At 44.9% G+C, this 22003-nt stretch overlaps 3 protein-coding genes across 6 annotated transcripts in view; all 3 read right to left on the bottom strand.

Annotated features, from left to right (window-relative positions):
• Positions 1–6095, bottom strand: part of mgat4a (alpha-1,3-mannosyl-glycoprotein 4-beta-N-acetylglucosaminyltransferase A) — a 47515-nt gene extending 41420 nt beyond the window's left edge. Inside the window, exons 1-2 of one of the 2 annotated variants that reach the window (XM_035773619.2) lie at positions 5933–6095; positions 4912–5458 (exon numbers count right to left, since the gene is read on the bottom strand). In XM_035773619.2, the coding sequence (XP_035629512.1) occupies positions 4912–5005 (94 nt within the window). In that variant the 5' untranslated portion in view covers positions 5006–5458; positions 5933–6095. The remainder of the gene's footprint in view (positions 1–4911; positions 5459–5932) is intronic. The other variant, XM_035773620.2, reaches the window with a different exon arrangement.
• Positions 6096–6519: 424 nt separating this feature from the next.
• Positions 6520–8680, bottom strand: creg2 (cellular repressor of E1A-stimulated genes 2). The gene is made up of 4 exons (XM_035773621.2): positions 8129–8680; positions 7786–7955; positions 7568–7681; positions 6520–7417 (listed from the first exon to the last, which is right to left on the bottom strand). The coding sequence occupies exons 1-4, from the start codon at positions 8561–8563 to the stop codon at positions 7276–7278; spliced, it is 861 nt and encodes a 286-aa protein (XP_035629514.1). The 5' UTR covers positions 8564–8680; the 3' UTR covers positions 6520–7275.
• A 332-nt stretch (positions 8681–9012) lies between these two features.
• On the bottom strand, positions 9013–16768 carry cracdla (cracd like a). 3 transcript variants are annotated; one of them, XM_035773624.2, is made up of 11 exons: positions 16500–16768; positions 14872–14942; positions 14409–14535; positions 14147–14279; positions 13795–13959; positions 13519–13587; positions 13182–13418; positions 11684–12971; positions 10255–11366; positions 10047–10167; positions 9013–9893 (listed from the first exon to the last, which is right to left on the bottom strand). In XM_035773624.2, the coding sequence occupies exons 2-11, from the start codon at positions 14921–14923 to the stop codon at positions 9688–9690; spliced, it is 3510 nt and encodes a 1169-aa protein (XP_035629517.1). In that variant the 5' UTR covers positions 14924–14942; positions 16500–16768; the 3' UTR covers positions 9013–9687. The 3 variants fall into 3 exon arrangements, with proteins under 3 accessions (XP_035629517.1, XP_035629516.1, XP_035629518.1); XM_035773623.2 differs by lacking the exon at positions 16500–16768 and adding an exon at positions 15084–15464; XM_035773625.1 differs by lacking the exons at positions 14409–14535; positions 14872–14942; positions 16500–16768 and having other exon boundaries at positions 13795–14026.
• Positions 16769–22003: the final 5235 nt, after the last annotated feature.

The raw sequence follows: 22003 nt of genomic DNA on the forward strand, positions 1-22003 counted from the left end.
AGAACTTGACTGGCCTGCACAGAGCCCTGAACTCAACCCCATCGAACACCTTTGGGATGAATTGGAACCCTGACTGCGAGCCAGGCCTAATCACCCAACATCAGTGCCCGACCTCACTAATGCTCGTGGCTTTAAGGAAGCAAGTCCCAACATCTAGTGAAAAGCCATCCCGGAAGAGTGGAGGCTGTTATTGCAAAAGGGGGGGGGGTTGCACTCCAAAATAATGCCCATGATTTTGGAATGAGATGGTTGACGAGCAGGTGTCCACATACTTTCGGTCATCTAGTGTGAAAATTTAGTTTCTTCAATAAATTATCAAATAGTTTAACTGTTTGAAAGCTTTAAAATTGTTCAAATCTAAAAAGGGGTACAGTCAAAAGGTGATTGAAATCAAATGGAACAACCCATTTCCAAAACGAACAGTATTTGGTTTCACAATGAGCCACACCTCTCATAAACGTGATTTGGAAAAGCCTTCCCTCTCCATACAAGCTTAACTCAAACAGTTAGGGTGGTACCAACAGAAGCATGAAAAGAGGAGTGATGCTTTATGATGTACAATCCTAACTTATACTAAGGATTCTTATGTACTAGCCTACATCTTGCGTTGGTACACTAGACACCCAATTTGTCCTTCATTTTGATCCAAGCGATGAAACACTCTGCTGGCCTGACCTAGCTAAGGCAGTAAAGGTACTTGATTCCATCGAGAGCTGATACCATTGAGCTTATAAAAAACCCAAATCACTGAGGCCTTGGCGTGCGTGTGCTTCTGTAACAGTTTTGTGAAGAGTAACCACAGAAGCATTTAGTTGGAAGGAACACACCTATGAATCACATTGCTTTCGTTATTTGCGAAAAGAGAGTGAAGCAAAAGAGAAAGGAGGGGGAAACAGAAGACGTGGCTGGCATCTTAACATATTAGGACTTTTAATGAGCAGCAAGTAGTCGTGGCGGAGCATGTAAAATTGCTTCTAAATCAATAAATAGACGAGTCAAACCAGGAAATAATTGACTGCTGAATGATGATCTGTCAAAATACATGAGCATTGATCATGCATGTCCTCAGCATGTCAGCTTGCATGCAAAACTCAATGGCTGTGGATTTTCATAGCTTTGCTGTATCTGGCTTGAATAACCTGCTATTCTCACACAGCCAGCCAGATGTGATCATTTTTATGGATAGCCATGTCCCCCTGTGATGGCAACCATCCCGATACCATCTATAGCCCTTGCACAAAGAGGAACCTGTTACATAGCCATCTGTGTCAATATCCAGTTTTGAATAGGGCTGGGTGGTATACCGTATTTTACAATCTACCGGTATTGATGCATGGACCGATTTGGGTTTCTACTTTACCTTTAACGGTATTTTAATGTTTGATTTGTTAAATGTGATATGCCGTGTGTAATGTCCATTTTTATTGTTCACTCTGCTACGTTAGTTGAGCCCCGTCCCGTCACTCAAGGACCGCTGTTGCTCGACCATGAGACACTTGTGTTCAGTCTATATGGTCAATGCAGCACAAACAATGATGCCCATTTAACTTCTTAATATCAATCCACTAGCTTTCTATAAATTACACTAGTTTGTTTCTTACATCTGCAAAATGCAGATGCCCAACACCGTGCAGGACGTTTGGCATTTGAAAGAGAACACCAAGATTGGCAAATTCGCCACTGGCGCCCTGTGCTCTTCACAGATGAAAGCAGGTTCACACTTAGCACGTGACAGTCTGGAGACGCAGTGGAGAACGTCCGGCTGCCTGCAACATCCTCCAGCATGACCGGTTTGGCAGTGGGTCAGTCATGGTGTGGGGTGGCATTTCTTTGGGGGGCCGCACAGCAATCCATGTGCTCGCCAGAGGTAGCCTGACTGCCATTAGGTACCGAGATGAGATCCTCAGTCCCCTTGTCAGACCATATGCTGGTGCAGTTGGCCCTGGGTTCTTCCTAATGCAAGACCATGCTAGACCTCATGTGGCTGGAGTGTGTCAGCAGTTCCTGCAAGAGGAAGGAATTGATGCTATGGACTGGCTCACCCATTCCCCAGACCTGAATCCAATTGAGCACATCTGGGACATCATGTCTCGCTCCATCCACCAACACCACGTTGCACCACAGACTGTCCAGGAGTTGGAGGATGCTTTAGTCCAGGTCTGGGAGGAGATCCCTCACAAGACCATCCGCCACCTCATCAGGAGCATGCCCAGGCGTTGTAGGGAGGCCATACAGGCACGTGGAGGCCACACACACTACGGAGCCTCATTTTGACTTGTTTCAGGGACATTGCATTAATGTTGGATCAGCCTGTAGTGTGGTTTTCCACTTTAATTTTGAGTGTGACTCCAAATCCAGACCTCCATGGGTTGATAAATTTGATTTCCATTGATCAGCACATTCAACTATGTAACGAAAAGAGCATTTAATAAGAATATTTCATTCGTTCAGGATCTAGGATGTGTTATTTTAGTGTTCCCTTTATTTTTTTGAGCAGTGTATATACACACAGTGGGGCAAAAAAAGTATTTAGTCAGCCACCAATTGTGCAAGTTCTCCCACTTAAAAAGATGAGGCCTGTAATTTATCATAGGTACACTTCAACTATGACAGACAAAATGAAAAAAAATAATTCTCCAGAAAATCATATTGAAGGATTTTTAATGAATTTATTTGCAAATTATGGCAGAAAAATAAATATATATATATAAATAAAGTTGAAAAATATATATCGAGCACACCGCCATGCAATCTCCATAGACAAACACTGGCAGTAGAAAGGTCTTACTGAAGAGCTCAATGACTTGGCGCAGTCATAGGATGATACCTTAACAATATGTCAGTTTGTCAAATTTGTACCCTGCCAACTGTAGGAACTGTTATTGTAAAGTGGCAACATCTAAAGCAGCAATGGCTTAGCAGTAGGCCACACAAGCTTTCCTGATCGCCCAACATCGTTGTCCAACCTCACTAATGCCCTTGTAGCTGAATGGATGCAAGTCCCTGCATCAATGTTCCAACATCTCTTTTCTATGTATGTATGTATGTATGTATGTATGTATGTATGTATGTATGTATGTATGTATGTATGTATGTATGTATGTATGTATGTATGTATGTATGTATGTATGTATGTATGTATGTATGTATGTATGTATGTATGTATGTATGTATGTATATATATATATATCTCAATGTCGTTGCTCTTGCTGCTGGCGATTCTGATCCACCTCTAAGCAGACAACAGCATTCTGTATACATCTGGCCGTTCTTTGGACACTGTTAACAAACCTCCAAACAAGCTTCAATGCCATACAATACTCCTTCCGTTGCCTCTGCTTTTAAAACGCTAGTAAAACTAAATGCATGTTCTTCAACCGATTGCTGCCCGCCCGACAAGCATCGCTACCCTGGACGGTTCGGACTTAGAATATGTGGATAACTACAAATACCTAGGTGTCTGGTTAGACTGGAAACTCTCCTTCCAGACTCACAATAGGCATCGCCAATCCTAAATTAAATCTAGAATCGGCTTCCTATTTCACAACAAAGCCTCCTTCACTCATGCTGTCAAACATACCCTTGTAAAACTGACCATCCTACCGATCCTTGACTTCGGTGATGAAATTTACAAAATAGCCTCCAACACTCTACTCGGCAAATTGGATGTAGTCTATCACAGTGCCATCTTTTTTGTCACCAAAGCCCCATATACTATACACCAAACATATTCGTCGCCAAACCCACTGGATCTAGGTCATCTACAAGTCTTTGCTTGGTAAAGCCCCACCTTAGCTCACTGGTCACCATAGCAACACCCACCCGTAGAAAGTGCTCCAGCAGGTATATTTCACTGGTCATCCCCAAAGCCAACACCTACTTTGGCCACCTTTCCTTCCAGTTCTCTGCTGCCAATGACTGGAAAGAATTGCAAAAAAATAATCACTGAAGCCTCATATCTCCCTCTCTAACTTTAAGCATCAGCTGTCCGAACAGCTTACCGATCACTGTACACAGACAATCTGTAAATAGCACACCCAACTACCTCATCCCCATGTTATCTTATGCTCTTTTGCACCCCATTATCTCTACTTGCACATCTATCACTCCAGTGTTAATGCTAAGTTGTAATTATTTCACCTCTATGGCCTATTTATTGCCTTACCTTCCTAATCGTACTACATTTGCACACACTGTACATAGACTTTTTTCTATTGTGTTATTGACTGTAGGTTTGTTTATTCAATGTGTAACTCTGTTGTTTTTGTCGCACTGCTTTGCTTTCTCTTGGCCAGGTTGCAGGTGTAAATGAGAACCTGTTCTCAATTGGCCTACCAGGTTAAATTAAAGGTGAAATAAAAAAATGTAAATACATAAAAATTGAGTGAAAAACATTCCCAGAAGAGTGGATGCTGTTATAGCAGCAAAGGGGGGGGGACAAGGTCCATATTAAATGCTTGTGGAACATCTCATTCCAAAATCACAAGCATGTGTCCACATACTGTACATGACCAGAAGTATGTCGACATCCTAGGGTCACACACTATTTGTAAATGTATAAATAATTATTCAAAAACATAAATAGATCCTCAAACCATCTTAACATTTTTTTTTTAAATACCGTGATATATGCTGGCCATATCGCCCAGCCCAAGTTTTGAAGATGCTAAAGTATTATACAGCCAACAAGAACCTCATATGAAGTGCCTGTCTGTTCGTCTATCTATCCGTCACTACAGTAAGTTCGGTTATAAAAAAAATGTTGGTAGCTAGCCAGCCTGCTTTCCATCTACCAGTCAAACAGCTGTCAAACGTTAGCTAGCTAGGTTATTCAGCTGTCAGTTATTGATTTACAGTAATCCAGTGGTAACAGCTAGTGGCTAGTTAACACAACAGCGTTCGCTTGCTTACCTTTGCCATTCTGCCAGGCTGTGTACCAAGACAGGCTGAGAAACGACGTGAAGAAAATGATAGCAGTGGCAACCGTTCCATTTCTGAGCCTCATCTCATTTCAGCGATTCTCTCAACGAAGCGCGGGGACCCCGGGGCCGGCGTGCCTCACTCACTGACTTCTGGGTTTTCAATCCAGGCGGAGGTGCGTACATACAGTAACTCGCCTCGGATAGGAATGGGGAAAGGAACGGACGTTTGAGAAGCTGGGCTGGCTTTAAAGGTGGATTTTGTCTTTCCTAATCGTTCCCGGTCTGTCGCAGTGACTTGTCGATCTCTTTCCCTCTCGCTTGAGGGTGGCCAGTCACGAGGCAACCCTTCCTACACCGAGGCTTCTGCGTGTTCTACACTCTGAATCTCCCCGTGATGTGAGCATGGTCGGGCGGTATGCTTATTCACCTCCACTCAGTGGCAGTCAATGCACAAAATGATGGAGAAACGGAAGATTAAAGATCCTGAACCCTAGTGTTGACGGTACGCCTCCTTGAACTTCTGCACTCTGATGATTCTGGGGATGGCAAGAGTAAGCAGAAGAGAACATCTGCATTAATCTAGATATCGTTCTTTTCTACTTAAAGTTAAGCAGCAAACACTGAAGAAAAAAAACGAACTTTATCTCGTTACTGTAGCTAGCACATTTAGAAGCTAGAGGGTAAGAGTTAAGGCCAGTCTTTTCTATGAACCAGACCAATATGTGGTGGCTGTGCTTCTCCACAGTTCCACTAGCATCGTATTTACATTTGAGTCGTTTAGAAGGAGCTCTTATCCAAGATAAGGTTAAATAGATTCATTAAGACACTGACTTAGTATTAGCTGGCAGGCTAATACATAGCTAGCTACGGTACCTGTCTGATAAGACGCTGGCTACTGGCTGGTTATACTATTGACGCTTCTTGAACATGAAATGATTAGCTAGCGTTAGCTACGTGATAGATAGCTAAATGGCAGTAAAACAATTAAAAACATCGTTTGCTACACTTACCCTCTGGTACACTGTTGCAGTCTGAAATATGTGTATTCTCGAAGTTGACCAAATTCGTGTTTTGTCACGAATAATCATTGATTGGGGGGGGGAACTCCTTTATCTGCAAACCATTCTGTCAGGCAACGCCAGCGGTCTGTCAAGACACGAGGCGCCGCCCACTTAAGACGCCGGTTGTTGCCGAGCATCAACACACCGCGAACTTGCGCAGCAAGTGCGAGTAAAACACACGCCTCTCTGCAGCATCAAAATGACAAAATATACCGGTTGTCAAAAAAAACGCGACCTTTTTTTATAACTAAATATATGAAGCACTACTTTAGGACTGATGGATCGAGCATTTATTTTGCGGCCTATCATTTCTGTTTATGTCTAAAGAGCGCCACCGTGCGTTCATACGATCATTCTACAGCTGCTAGAGAAATATGCATCTTAAGCTTTGCATAATTATGCAGAGCATACCTAAATTCAGTGACCTAATGATTAAAAAAATAGAACACTATCAGCCTTACTGGTAGAAAACACAAGCACCAAGACACATAATGCTTCAAAAATACAGCGAGTGAAAGATTGGGAGGACATTTCAATTTGACCAAATCATTTGTATTATGTTCCCAACATTGCATGTACAGTTTTACAATCTTTAACAATGTATCATTAATTAAACTTCTGCTTTAGATCATGCACAATGTCGTTGACATTTACATTTTAAAAGCTGTTTTCTTAACTCAGCACAAAATAGAAATGTGACTTGACAGTATGCGACAATCAACAACATTCAATATCAAAGTCAAGATCTATTGTCCACCAGAGGAGTCTACTTTAAGTGGATTGTTGATTTGTCATTTTCTAGCTGTTGAACAGTTGTGAAAAAGCTTGGTGGTAGCATTGGAAAAACATTTTCAAAGCAAATAAACCATTCTGTACATTCAACAACATTTTTACATAAATAGGAACAATCTATATCTACGTGTCTTTATATTCACATTCTGTAGAAGCTTTCCCTTGAACTGTGGAAGCACTTTAATAGTGCAAACTGGCTGATATGGGGGACATCTTAAATGTAGTTGTTACCTCTACATGCACCATGGTTAGACCACTCACACTCAGCCTAGAGAAGATCTAGAACTGAAAATCCCCACTCCCCATTTCTCTTCAAAAATATTCCAGAACTAGAGCTTTTAGATCCTCCCATTCTGTTATGTGTTTGAGTGGTGATGAATATGGTCTGAGGACAGCTGTTGTGGCACCTAGAGATGCTAACACACTGTCTTGTATTGGTACATGTGTGTCATATTTGGTACTGTGCAGTAAATTAATATAAACTGTGGATAAATTTCCTCTCAGTAGGGTGTGGCTTTGTAGTAGTCTTCCAGGGGGATGAGTGACACCCCTCCAACCCAATCCTGGAGCCAGACCTGTTTGAGCTCTAGCTTCATAAAGAACCAGTTGTGTCCCACTGGCCATTTCCGCATCACAGGGTGTCTGGAGGGGGAGGACAAAAGACAGCATTATACACACACTAAACAAGCAGGCTGTGTAGTCCCTGACTTCATTACTGGTGAGAGACAATTGGACAGCCAAACACACACAGAACATGTTTAGGGAGGACGAGTGATAAACATGCACACACACCTAGAGAACATGGCCTCCTGGGCAAACTCCACCTCCTCTGGGCCCACTTCCACCATCTTGCCTGTCAGGGTCAGTCTGGCACAGCGTGGGTCTTCAGGATCATACACCTGCTGCCTGTGGGAACAGAGCACAATGTGTAACCGTCACACACATCAAGACTTGAAATATGCCACTTCAACCTAGCACTGGGTGGGGAGGTGGGTGACACTCAGTCCTACCTGCAAAAGTCTCCCTCTGCCTCTGAAAATGTGAGAGAGGCAAATGGGAAGCTTCTCAGGTCCGCTACAGAGTTGTCCATCAGAGTGACGTAGAAGTAGACAACTCCTGTACTGTTGTCCATTGGGCCATCACTGACCGAGAAAATATTCCCGAAAGGAAGGCCCTTAATCTGAGGATACAAAATAAAGTTGTTATATACAGGTACATACATACAGGCTTCAGACTACCTGGCTCTGGTCTGAAAACAAGGCTTAATAGTACATTGAGTGCTAATGTGCTTCATGGAGCAATTGCAATGCTGAGGAGAGGGCACCATAAGTAAGTCTTCAAGCTTTAATGAACCTTGTCTTGAGTGGAAATGGTGGCGAGATGTCCCCAGTCGCTGTAGTGGGCCATGTATCTGGCGGTTCTCGCCGTCTCCTGATGTGGGGGAGGTGAGGGGGCACTGGCGGGCGCTTTCACCTCCTCCATCCGATAAGAGAACACCCTGGACGCAGATGACACGGGCGCTGCATCCTCCTTTTTCGATTTGACGGTTTCTTTGGGCTTCTCCGCACCATTTCGTAACACAGAGGGCGGGTATGCCTGTTTCCACAGCCCGCTGTTGTCCACTAGCAAAGCCGGGGCGACCTCCTCCTCGGAAACGGCGTCCAGCTCTCCCTCCACCACGACATCGTTGGAGGCGACAGCCCAAGATACTGAGTTTCTGAGAGTGTAGCTCTCACAAAGGCACAGCAGCGCGGCAAATAATGCCAGGGAAAGATGATGTGACTTCATCAAACTGCTGGATATCTACTTTCCTTCTCGAGTTCGTCCTTCTGTCTATGTGTGTGTTTACAGACTCATGTGTATCTGTGGTGTTTTCATAACACAAGGCGAGGATTGGGCGGAGCCACAAGTTACACAATTGGTAGACGAGAATTGCCACAGCGCCACCCTCTGGTACGCCAAGGAATTATAGGGTGACCGTTGCCCTCCTTTCTATATTGAGACATTTTCTCAGGCCAGAACTATTACTTTCCTACTCCTCTATGGTATTTTGCAATAGACATTGAACAAGAGTCATACATGCTGCTTTACATTTGTTTTGGCGATTTTTATATTTCTGTGCATTAATATTTCAGTGGTGCTTTCTAAAGATTTGCTTTGAATATACCCCAAATAGTTTTGAAATGAAATACTTTAACTGCTCTGTTAGTGTGGTCAGCAAAAATAAAATGACAGAAAACATTTGTATTTTTATTATTCATCATAAACAATTAGAGATAAATAGTTAGAACAACACTGGGGCATTTAGTCACACACATAAGCATTTATTACTTTCATAAATATCTTATACATTATTTATTTCTGAGATAAAATTAAAATGTTATTCTAACAATATATCAATAATATTTTCCCCGTCTCTAACATAAGCCCAGAGTTTGGGACAAAAATATGTTTGGATCAAAACCAAGAGAGACAGAAAAATAATTCAGAGATAGTGAACCATTCTACATCATAGTCATCCCATACGCAAACATACAATACAAAAAAATGTCACAAACAAAGCAAGCCTGTACATTCAAGGGAAGCCGATTTTACAGCTTACCTATAGCTTTTGCTTCCAAGGTCAATTCAATTCCACTTCAATGAACTCAACATCTCACTTTGTCCTTCACTCGCGCTACATTCCCATCACTACTGTTGTTGCTGTTTCTCTCCCTCTGTCTCTACCACTCTCACAACTTGCAATTGAGCCATTTTAGCAGACACTCTTGACTATAGCAACTAACAATAAGTGCATATAAATAAGGAACTCCCCCTATCTCTCTCTGCATCTTTCTTTCTTTCTTTCTTTCTTTCTTTCTTTCTTTCTTTCTTTCTTTCTTTCTTTCTTTCTTTCTTTCTTTCTCATTCTATCAGTCCATGGTCTTGTCATTCCAGGCCATTGACTTCCTCTTGGCCAGTTCCATCCAAAATGGCTGCCCTCCACTGTCAGAGATGGTCTGCAGGGGGGATGATGACGAAGGTGATGATGAAGGAGATGACGACGTTGCCATGTTCTTTCTCAGCCATTTGTGCTCTCTGTCTGCATGCCTGCCTGCCACTTTGGTTGGGCTTGATTCTGAGAGAGGAAGACATAGAGACGGTAATGACAATAGAAATGTATAAGATCTTAACTATGCACAACTGTAGCAACATTTATAAAAACGTTATAACTATAACATATAATTCAGTAGTTTTTTCAACCTATCCTATTTAATTAACATCTCTGTACCTGGCCTCCCATCAAGTTTAGCAACTTTAGTGTTTCTGTGAGTGGGTGGCGTTTTGGAAGGAGCAGCAGATTCAGCTGTGGGCTGAGACTCAGGTGGGGTTCGCGTTCTCCTGAGCTCCACCTGTATGGGGGAGGAGAGTGAGAGTGAAATTAAACTCTGTTTGTTTGACACCTCTGTTCTCAGATGATGTGTGAATGAAGTGGTTACCTTGCTCCCAGCAGGAGGGGTCCACTCCGCCCGTTTCTCCAGAAAGGCTGCCCTCCCTCCCACAGTCCCTGGCCTGTCCCGGTCCACCCACTTTTCTGTTGGCACAGCCGCCTCCTCACTCTTCCCCTGGAGGACAAGGGTCCTGTCACCTCTCCCTAGTGCTGGGACTGTAGCTTGGACTGGGGCTGGGTTTGTTGTTGGGGCTAAGGCTGGTTTGGGCTGAGGGTTAGGGTTGTGACCTCGTGTGATCCAGGGCGGTTGGCTGGGTGTGGAGCTTGGGCTTGAAGAGAGGGAAGACGAGGCCAGGGGCTGAGTGGAAGTGGCACCTATTGGGGCAGATCGTAGTGTGGCTTGGGCTTGGGTCTGTGGAGTGGAGCGCAGGGTGTGCTGGGTTGCTCGTAGGTTGGACGGTGAGGTCACCCGAGGCACAGAACTTAGGGTAGATTGTGCTAGCGGTTGAGGGGCGGTGGTTGGTTGTGCTGCCCAAGTGTTGGTTTGGTTTGACACATGTGTTGATGGTTTTGTGTTCTGTGTTGATGGTTGAGTCACTGTCTGTGGTTGTGTTGTGTTCTGTGTCTGTGGTGTTTTGTCAGTCTGCTGTTGTTTTGTGGTCTGTGTGGGTGTTTGTGCTGCTGTCTGTGGTCGTTGTGCTGAATTATGTGACTGCAGTAGTTTAGCAGTCAGGGGTTGCATTGGGGTCTGTGATTGTGGTTGTGCTGCGGTCTGAGCCTGTGGTGGCATTGTCGTCTGTGTCTGTGGTTGTGTTGCATTCTGTCTCTGAGTTTGTGTCATGATCTGAGCCAGTGACGACGTCTGTGGTTGTGTTGTGGTCTGACATTGCGGTTGAGTTGGGGACTGCATGCCAGTGAACTCTCTAGGTAGACTGCTGGTGAAGAGCTGCTGGAGGTCCCTGGTCTTCCCCCATGCCATGCTCATCCAGGATACGGTAGCCTTGGGGGGCGCATGGGGGCCAGTCGTGGGGTCCTGAGTGGTTGAGGAGGTAGTGTGGGCTTCCATGGCTGGGACAGGGGTGGTTTGGACCACCTTATGGATAGCTGGAGTGGTTTGGGCCTCTTTAGTGAGAGGTGAGGGGGTAGGCTGGGCTGAGGTTACTGTAGACATGGGGTTAGACACATTCACATGATGACACATAGTACTGTCATGGTGTTACAACAAACACAATGTTCCCTCAGAAGAATAATTCTTTATCATTCTGGTGTAAGCTGCCATTTTTATTCTAGTGTAGCATATCTCCTTCATTGGTTAACTCCCTTGATAACATAGAGATGATATATTCTGTATAAGTGTAGCTTGGGGACAAAGTCCAGCACTGACATCCCTATCCAGTAAATGCATGACATACTGTATATTATGTTCATTATTTACCCACATGGCTGAATATTCCGCCTTTTCAGAGAGGGAGTCTCACCTGCTTCTCTGAGGGAGCCGGCTCTCCCCCTGGGTGAAGACAGTGTTGTTGGGGCATCCCAGGTGTTTGTATGGAGCTTTTGGGGCATTGAGTTGGTTGGCGGGGTGTCCTGTAGCCCCTCAAGCCCAGTGGGTTTTGAGGAAAGGGTGTAAGGGGTAAGAGGGAGAGCACCCACCTCCTGACTTTGACGGTTAATCTTGAGATCTGATTGGCTGGTGGCTGACTCCGCCCGGACCTTCAGAGAGAGATAGGTGGAGCGAAGCTTCACGCCAAATGCCGATTTCCCCTCTTCCTCCTCTTCCTGTGCCTCCTCCTTTGCTTCCACTGCCTCCTCCACTCCCTCCCTGCTCTCCTCCTCCACCTCCTCCCCTTCCAAGACTTTCTCCCCGATATCGCTGGCAGTCAAATCCTCTTCTTTGGGCTTGGCTCCCTCTTGCCTGCCCCCATGCTGCTCCTGCCCCCTCTGGCTGGCGTTTGAGGAGATCAACTTCACCTCTGTCCCCTTCTCCCTTCCCTCCCTCTTCGGCCCAGCCCCAGCCTGCTCCACTACTCCCAAGAAACCACCACTTCCCATCCTGGGTCTCTCCCGCTCCCTGGCAGAGTTGATGGAGAAGCGGAAGGATCCAGAGACTGGCCTTGGCTCTGCCTGACCCGCGTCCTCCGGCCCAGCAGGTGGCTCTGTGGTACTCTGACCAGCAGCCACAGCCTCTGGCTTCCACCTCAGAGAGGATGTTCTGAGATCCACCACTGAGGCCAGGCTAACTGCGGGCTGGGCGGCCGGGACTGGGTTTTCTTTGGTGCTACCCTCGGTGCTGGGGGTTGAATCTTTCACACCACTCTTGCTCAGGATGTCCCTCTTGGTTTGGGATGGGGCTGAGGGCTTGGGGTCTCCCAGGGACAGTTTCAGGGTCTGCTGTTGTGGAGTGTATCTCAGGTCCTGTACTGTGGTCACAGAGGAAGACTGTGGCTGTTTGCCTGGCACAATTTCCACTGGTCTCAGAGCAACCCCAGGATGCAGCTGCTCTTGTGGAGAGGGCTTGCAGGGGAGGGTTGGGGTGGAGGTGGAGGTTTTTGGGCACCCCTCGGCCTCTGTGGGACCAGACTTAAGGGGTGTCAGCTCTGGGGGTGCAGTGGGGGTGGTCAACCCCCCTTGCTCTAACTTTTGGATCTGGGTAGAGTGAGAACGTAAACGTGTTTTACTCCCAGTAATAGCAGGCCCGTCCTCTTCCTCCTCTGTCAAGGGCCGGTCAAAGTTGTTAAGACTCTCTGAGCGTGGTCTCGATTCAGTCTGAAGAGAGCGAGAGAGAGAGAGAGAGAGAGAGAGAGAGAGAGAGAGAGAGAGAGAGAGAGAACGAGCAAGACAGAGAGACAGACAGACATACAGACAGATCATCGAGCAATAGTGTATCCAGTATTTTGATCTTTCCTGAGCCTTCCTCTGTGTGAGTTCCAGAGGCAAGGGCCCCATGTGTAGTTGGTATGCCCAGGCAGAACTCACCATGGTCAGCCTTTTGTTCTTGGCACTGGCCCTCTGGTTCCTGGGCTTGATGGACATACGGTGGCGGGCGGCAGAGTTATCCAGGGAGGGGGTGAACTGGGCTGGAGTGCTGAAATCCAAGGCAGGAGAGGCAGGGGAGAAGGCAGAGAGGGGGGCAGATGGGGTGGGGTGCACAAAGCTGGTAAGAGGAGGTTTGAGCATGGGAGAGAGGGGATGGGACAAGGGTTGGGAGGTGGCCTATGAACAAAGAAAACAGAATAAAGATTTGGATTTATAACGACTCATAGTTGATATCAAGTGATATAGTGACTGACCCGCAAACAGGAATCGGTATTACCTGCTCTTCCTCCTCACTTCCTGTTCCTGCTAAACTCAGAGAGCTATGGTGCCTGGGAGGGGCAGGGAACTGTGGAGGAATGAGGAAGGGTTTGGTTGACACACAATGGCTGATGAGGAATGCAAAGTTCAACTATTGGCACTGCTGGAATGCAAACATACAGTTACATACCGACTCATTGTGAGAAAATGGAGGTTTTATGGAGGAGGAGGTTGAGGGTGGAGGTTGGAGAGAGTTTGGAGACAGTACCTGAGGATGCGGTGCACAAAGTCTCACCTTGTAAGATGCCCCCCGGGGGTGTCTGTGGTCACCCATGGAGATTTCGGGAGGGCTGTGGGGCAGACCATCGTCCCCTGAGCTGCCCCCCAGGTCCTCTGGACGTTTGATTGGCAGGACCATTGGGGACGGGCCTAGACGCATGTTCTGCTGCTGGAGCTTCATCTGGCCAATCAGAAATAATATAGAAACCTACCTTGAGATCTGCTTGGTAACCCATTGAAGTCAATTCCTGATTTACACAGAAAGACGAGGGTTCATGAGGTGTGGGATTCCTTTTGAATGGGGGTTGAGCCTTTGAATGCACATGCATGTTTCTAGATCCAGGGTACACCACGGAATGAAGACTCACCTGGAGTTCTTTGATCCTGCCTTGGACGTTATCCTGGGATAGAACCCTGGGCTGCTCAGGACTAGACAGATCCTGGTCGGCCAAGAAGATACTGTCATGTGACAACGCCCGTGATCCCAACACGCCTGAACACCTGGTAGAGGACAGAGGGAGGAGGGAATATGAATGTCATGGAATCAATCATACATTTGTAAATATACACACACATACGCATGCACGCACGCACGCACGCACGCACACACACACACACACACACACTTACAGACGCTCAGCTGAGCCCAGCCCCTCCACCTCAGTGACATCGCCAGCAGACTGGCTGAGTTGGGTCTCTCTCTTGGATCTCCCAAACAGACGTGTCTTCAGGGTCTTCAGCTTGGACTTCCTCTTTCCTGGAGGATACAGGCCTTGGTCATGATGCACGCATACAAATGCATTCTTATTGATACTCATCCATGCTTTAACCGCTACAGATACAGACACACTGTCTACACTCATGCAGACACACACTCTGACTCGCCCACTCCAATACAGATAACGTAACAGATACAGACACACTCTCACACACACTAACATGTGCCCAGTTAGATACACTCTACTCACACTCCTACACACATACTCAGTCTAACCGACTTTAATTTATGTTTATAACAGATATAGATACACATGTACACTAACTGAGCTTTTACATGCTTTCTGAACATTATCCAAGTTTTCCAGTGCCTCACCTCCTGTAAGGTCATCAGCGCTGCCCTCCGCATGTCCTGCAAAAGACTCCATCGCTCTTTCCTTTCAACAACTGCAGGAGGAATATATATATAGAGAGAGACAGGGATCAATAGAGACAACAAGGAAACAGAGAGACAGACAGACCAACAAATGGAAGCAGAGAAGCCAGCAGTCAGAGAAGAAAGAGCGACGCAGAGATGTTGTGACATACAGAATGTCCTTTCTACCGTGGAGTGAATTCTCAGACTCGGTACTCTCTGGCCATGGTCTCTGCGAACACACTTCTATGCTGCACATGTACGAGTCTGATAAAACACACCCAAACAGTACACTATCTCTCACTCCACCTGAGCGCAAAGGTTTATTGGCACTTAGACTTTACCTTCAGCTAGTCAGGAAGGTGGGGTGAGAGAGAACACACTCTACTTCTCCATACCTGGATGAATCACTCTTTATAACGTATAGCAGATGGACACATGGTTAATGGAACTCTAATAGACGGGGATGGAAAAAGTTAACACACACACACACACACACACACACACACACACACACACACACACACACACACACACACACACACACACACACACACACACACACACACAACCCACTACATGTACAAATGCAAACACACACACACGCAGACAGACACACATGTGTCAGTGCAGTACAATCTGTGATGACCCAGGTAACACACCCTCTCAGTTGGTATTAGAGGCCTATAACCTGGCTCTCTAGTGAAGTACTGAAGTCTACACAGTGCGAGCTGCTGGTTGATGGCCAGAGGCTGATAAGAAAGACAGCATGCAGCTATGCAGCTATGTGCGACATGCAAAGTTCAAACTGCTGCTGAGTCCCCATTGAGACTCAGGGAGTCTTCATGAGCTCAGTGGATCTAATGAGTCGAGTTGAAAAACACTACTGTTTCATAGACAAAGGAGAGGCTATAGGGGAGGCTATGTCCCAAATATAACACTTCATATGCTTTAGAGAATAGGTTGATATTCAATATTTTCGCAGACCGCCAATGTAACAGCTGCTGCCTGCATGCACTGTGTAAAATGGAGTTTGATTCAAAAGTGGAACAACTCGCTATACCACAAGGCCCCAGAGGAATACGGTCAAAAGAAACCATACAGATCCTCAGAGAGCCGTCTAATGAGCCCAAGGAAAGCAGCACCAGAAAATAAAGATCATCTGCAGGATTATTGACATTGCATAGAGATCCCTAGGATTTCACAGCCCCACAATGCCACAACAGTAGACGAATCACCAACTTTCAACGTCCCAGACCCAGCGACACAAAACTTAGCTGAGATGCATTGATCATACAAGCACACAGATAGAGACTCACACACGGTCGTGCACACACCGACACAAGAATATAGGCTAGTATTTGAACACATGATGTACATAATGTACTACATACTGTACACTGTACACATGCTGTACCTTGGCAATTAGACACGGTAAGCCAAAGTGAATTTGCTGGGGCAGCATAAGCCCATTCTCAAATATAAGTGCATTTAATAATGCATCTCTATCTAAAAGTACTTATCCTTGAAAGAATGCTACATTGTTAAACCAAATCTCCCCAGGGACTAACATTCCTGTGTTTACTTACCCAGTTCTACCAGACTCCCTTACTGCACTGTAGCTATCCCTCCCTCTCTCCTCCTCTTCCTTCTCTCCTCTACTCTCTCCAACAGCGTTGTGTTCTCACTCTCAGCAGAGGCTTTGTCCTTCTTTAACGCCTCAGGCTGCGGTCCTCCACACCTGCAGATAGAGGGAGGGAGAGACTGAGAATAAGGATGGAGTGAAAGGAGAGAGCAAGTAAAAGAGAGAGAGAGACAGAGAGAGAATAAGGAAAGAGAGAAAGGCAGGGACAGAGAAGGTCAAGCTATGCCAGGGGCAGCATATGCAGACAGGGAGACAAGAGGGCAGAGCGGAGAGAGAGAATGAGAGAGAGAGAACGAAGGAGAGAGAGAGAGAGAGAGAGAGAGAGAGAGCAAGAGAGAAGCCAGAAACTATTACATTAGTAGCACACTGTGGCCCACTGCGCTAAGCTCCTTATGAAACACTAACCTGATTTTAGGCCCAGAAATGAGGAGAGAGAGAAAAAAATAAAGCTGCAGTTGGCAATAGTACATTTACACATTACCACCACAAGACCACAATGCACTGGGGTGGGCTGGGCCAACCATAGACAGACACAGGGGTGTGATTTGAAGAAAGATAGTGTGTGTGTGTGTGTGTGTGTGTGTGTGTGTGTGTGTGTGTGTGTGTGTGTGTGTGTGTGTGTGTGTGTGTGTGTGTGTGTGTGTGTGTGTGTGTGTGTGTGTGTGTGTTTACAAATGTAAACAACAAGTGTGTTGTTGAAGGCTTCAGGGGAAGCCCTGCGCTGTTAACAGTTAACAATGAGAAGCTTTCAGCTGAGTTTAAAGTTCCCTCCTTGGGCTAGCGTCATCAACACCTGGAGCCCATACTTTTCCACTTCATTTGCCAAGGGTTATTGACTTAACTTCTACAGGTGCGTCAATTTAAAATGAACTCCAATTGAGACTGTAGGAGATTTAACCTACTGGAACTGTTGTCATAGCTAGGATAATACATAGAGGCGCTGGGGATTTGCATGTCCACGCGTCAATCGCTCAGAGCTTTTGCATGCATGATCTTTCAGACGTGATAAAACAGTTTAGTTATTTACAGTTACAGTAAGCACAGTCTATATCAGTGTTGTGGCCAAGCCACTGTGCTGGGAGGAGAGAAGAGGGGTTCAGCCCTATGTTTCCCAACCTATGTTCCCTCAGCCCTATGTTCCCTCAGCCCTATGTTCCCTCAGCCCTATGGTCCCCTATGTTCCCTCAGCCCTATATTCCCTCAGCCCTATGGTCCCTCAGCCCTATGGTCCCTCAGCCCTATGGTCCCTCAGCCCTATGGTCCCTCAGCCCTATGTTCCCTCAGCCCTATGTTCCCTCAGCCCTATGGTCCCTCAGCCCTATGGTCCCTCAGCTCTATGTTCCCTCAGCCCTATGTTCCCTCAGCCCTATGGTCCCTCAGCCCTATGTTCCCTCAGCCCTATGTTCCCTCAGCCCTATGGTCCCTCAGCCCTATGTTCCCTCAGCCCTACGTTCCCTCAGCCCTATGTTCCCTCAGCCCTATGTTCCCTCAGTCCTATGGTCCCTCAGCCCTATGGTCCCTCAGCCCTATGTTTTTCTCATTTGGCACACAGAAACTTGAGGCCATGAGTAAAAAATGTAGTAAAAGATAATGGCACCAATTGGCCTATAGGTGGCACTGTTATAAGGTGTCTCACTTAAACCCTCATATCCGCCACACTGTTTGACCTAGAGACTTGAAACGTTTTGTATGTACAGTTGAAGTCGGAAGTTTACATACACCTTAGCCAAATACATTTAAACTCATATGCTAACAATACAATTCAGTATGTACAGTAGTCCCATGGTACATCTCTTAACTTAGTTTAATTTACGTGTATGTTGAAATCCTTTGTAAATCCTCTCCACAATGGCTTATCAACTTGAAACATGTTAGGGTCATCAACGACATTACCACGATGAACCATGTTACGTTTGACATTGATATCTTAAAAAACAAGGAAACTATTAAGCATTCACTATTTTGACTATGTAAAGCTGACGCTTAAAATGATCATAACAAACTTCTTCTCATGGACTAAAAGTCAGATTCACTCAAAGTTTGGACTCATCACAATAGTCTCTAAAGAGTTTGAGAAAATAACAGTGATGTAGTCAAAGCTAAAAAATACTTCTTTACATGAACCACAGGACCAAATGACACCAAATTTGGAATGAATGTGGACACATGATACATTTCTTAATTTAGTTTAAGAAAATATAAGGGATTGGTCAGATGGCTGAGTCATTGACAAATCAAAAATCGGATTCTACATGTCTATTTATACCACTGTAAATCCACTCCACAGTGGCCTATCAACTTGGCACTTGTCAACACTATCATGGATGTCCATAAGATTAACCACACTGAATTTGGTATTGATATCTCAACAAACAAGCTATTAGCAACTCATTCTTTGCATATGTAAGGCTACTGCTCATAATCATCTGCAATCATCTTCTCCCCATGAACCATACGTCAGATTCACTACGGATTTTGTATTTAGACTCATTTCAGCATTCTTTAATGGTTTTGAGAATAAATAGCTGCTGCATTCAAATATGTCCGCACTGTACCTATAGACGCACTTTAGCACATATGCTAACGATAAAAAGACTTTAAAATCTTCTCTACAAGAACCATTAACCAGATTGACTCCAGATTTGGTATTTAGAATCAAAAAATTATTCTCTAATGAATTTGAGAATGATTCAAAGTCGGCCACGCAACACAACTAGATAGCACCATATCACACCAGGGCCATGAAAACTGAACTGACGGACATGACAATGATTACCTACTGCATTCAGAGATAACCAACCTACAGCACTAGACTAATCTTCACTTGCTTACGGTATTGCGAGATAAACATGTTATGCATTCACCTGATAGCACATCAATCCAATCAAAATCAAATCCCCAAAAATATTAGCATAAACATATTTACCAGATGGTATTGCGGGTGTAGTGAAAATGTTTGTGTTCCTAGCTCCTAGTCGGAAGTTTACATACTCCTTAGCCAACTACATTTATACTCAGTTTATCACAATTCCTGACATTTAATCCTAGTAAACATTCCCTGTCTTAGGTCAGTTAGGATCACCACTTTATTTTAAGAATGTGAAATGTCAGAATAATAGTAGAGAGAATGATTTATTTCAGATTTAATCTCTTTCATCACTTTCCCAGTGGGTCAGAAGTTTACATACACTCAATTAGTATTCAGTAGCATTGCCTTTAAATTGTTTCACTTGGGTCAAACGTTACGGGTAGCCTTCCACAAGCTTCCCACAATAAGTTGGGTGAATTTTGGCCCATTCCTCCTGACAGAGCTGGTGTAACTGAATCTGGTTTGTAGGCCTCCTTGCTCGCACACACTTTTTCAGTTCTGCCCACACATTTTCTATAGGATTGAGGTCAGGGCTTTGTGATTGCCACATTTATTTGGCCTGCAATCTGAGGTGAAACCCAAATAACTCTCATGAACTTATCCTCTGCAGCAGAGGTAACTATGGGTCTTCCTTTCCTGTGGCGGTCCTCATGAGAGCCAGTTTCATCATAGCGCTTGATGGTTTTTGCGACTGCACTTGAAGTAACTTTCAATGTTCTTCAAATTCTCCGGATTGACTGACCTTCATGTCTTAAAGTAATGATGGACTGTTGTTTCTCTTTGCTTATTTGAGCTGTTCTTGCCATAATATGGACATAGTATTTTACCAAATAGGGCTATCTTCTGTATACCAACCATACCTTGTCACAACTAAAATGATTGTCTCAAACACATTATGAAGGAAAGAAATTCCACAAATGACATTTTAACAAGGCACACCTCTTAATTTAAATGCATTCCAGGTGAACACCTCTTGAAGCTGGTTGAGAGAATGCAAAGCTGTCATCAAGGCAAAGGGTGGCTACTTTGAAGAATATCAAATATAAACATATTTAGATTTGTTTAACACTGTTTTGGTTACTACATGATGCCAAATGTGTTATTTCACAGTTTTTATGTCTTTGCTATTATTCTACAATGTAGTAAATAGTAAAAAATAAAGATAAACCCAGGAATGAGTAGGTGTGTCCAAGCAATTGACTGGTACTGTATGTGCGTGTGTGATGGGATGTATAGACATTTGTGGATAGAATGTGTAGTATATACAATGAGCCAGTCATAGCAGATGTAACAAATGTCATCAAGCTTTCATTTACATTTACATTTACGTCATTTAGCAGACGCTCTTATCCAGAGCGACTTACCAATTGGTGCATTCACCTTATGACATCCAATGGCTTTCATGGCTGGGATAAGTTATTTCCTCTTATGGTGACACAGCTTCAGGATAGTCTTGTTGAGAAAGATGTACGTTCCTCTTAAGATCTTGGCTCTTTCCAGAACAGAACAGGTCCCATGTTTCATGAGCTGAAATAAAATATTTTTTCCATACACACAAAAAGCTTATTTCTCTCATATTTTGTGCACCAATTTGCGTACATCCCTGTTAGTGAGCATTTCTCCTTTGCCAGTATAATCCATCCACCTGACAGGTGTGGCATGTCAAGAAGATGATTAAACAGCCTGATCATTACACAGGTGCACCTTGTGCTGGGGACAATTATAAGCCACTCAGTTTTGTCAAACAACACAATGCCACAGTTGGCTCAAGTTTGAGAAAGCATGTAATTGGCATGCTGACTGCAGGAATGTCCACCAGAGGTGTTGCCAGATAATAGAATGTTCATTTCTCTACCATAACGTTGTTCTAGAGAATTTGGTAGTACGTCCAACCGGCCTCACAACAGCAGACCAAGTGTAACCAAGCCAGCCCAGGACCTCCACATCCGGCTTCTTCACCTGTGGGATGATCTGAGATGAGCCATCCGGACAGCTGGGAAACTGTGGGTTTGCACAACCAAATAATGTCTGCACAAACTGTCAGAAACCATCTCAGGGAAGTTCATCTGCATGCTCGTCGTCCTCACCAGGGTCTTGACCTGACTGCAGTTTGGCGTCGTAACCGACATAAGTGAGCAAATGCTCACCTTTGATGGCCACTGGCACCCTGGAGAAGTGTGCTCTTCATGGATGAATCCGGCATTCAACTGTACCGGGCAGATGGTAGACAGTCTGCATGGCCAGGATGTGCACACAATTCCTGGAAGCTGAAAATGTCCCAGTTCTTCCATGGCCTGCATACTCATCAGACATGTCACCTATTGAGAATGTTTGGGATGCTCTGAATCTAAGTGTACAACATTGTCTTCCAGTTCCCGCCAATATCCAGCAAACTTCACACAGCCATTGAAGAGGAGTGGGACAACATTCCACAATACACAATCAACAGCCTGATGAACTGCGAAGGAGATGTTGTGCTGCATGAGGCAAATGGTGGTTACACCAGATACTGACAGGTTTTCTGATCCACGCCCATACATTTTCTTTTAACGGTATCTGTGACAAACAAATGCATATCT

The sequence above is a fragment of the Oncorhynchus keta genome, chromosome 7 (assembly GCF_023373465.1).
Source record: "Oncorhynchus keta strain PuntledgeMale-10-30-2019 chromosome 7, Oket_V2, whole genome shotgun sequence".
NCBI lineage: Eukaryota > Metazoa > Chordata > Actinopteri > Salmoniformes > Salmonidae > Oncorhynchus > Oncorhynchus keta.

What these genes read in the sequence shown, in the direction of transcription:
- cracdla (XM_035773624.2), bottom strand. Translation starts at nt 14,923, where the DNA reads ATGGAGTCTTTTGCAGGACATGCGGAGGGCAGCGCTGATGACCTTACA. An exon ending in GAAGTGAGGAGGAAGAGCAG is followed by an intron (nt 13,419 to 13,518) that starts GTAATACCGATT and finishes CTTTGTTCATAG; the next exon opens with GCCACCTCCCAACCCTTGTC. An exon ending in CCCCTCCTGCTGGGAGCAAG is followed by an intron (nt 10,168 to 10,254) that starts GTAACCACTTCA and finishes TCCCCCATACAG; the next exon opens with GTGGAGCTCAGGAGAACGCG.
- creg2 (XM_035773621.2), bottom strand. Translation starts at nt 8,563, where the DNA reads ATGAAGTCACATCATCTTTCCCTGGCATTATTTGCCGCGCTGCTGTGC. An exon ending in CCATTTCCACTCAAGACAAG is followed by an intron (nt 7,956 to 8,128) that starts GTTCATTAAAGC and finishes TTGTATCCTCAG; the next exon opens with ATTAAGGGCCTTCCTTTCGG. An exon ending in CAGGAGGCCATGTTCTCTAG is followed by an intron (nt 7,418 to 7,567) that starts GTGTGTGTGCAT and finishes CTCCCCCTCCAG; the next exon opens with ACACCCTGTGATGCGGAAAT.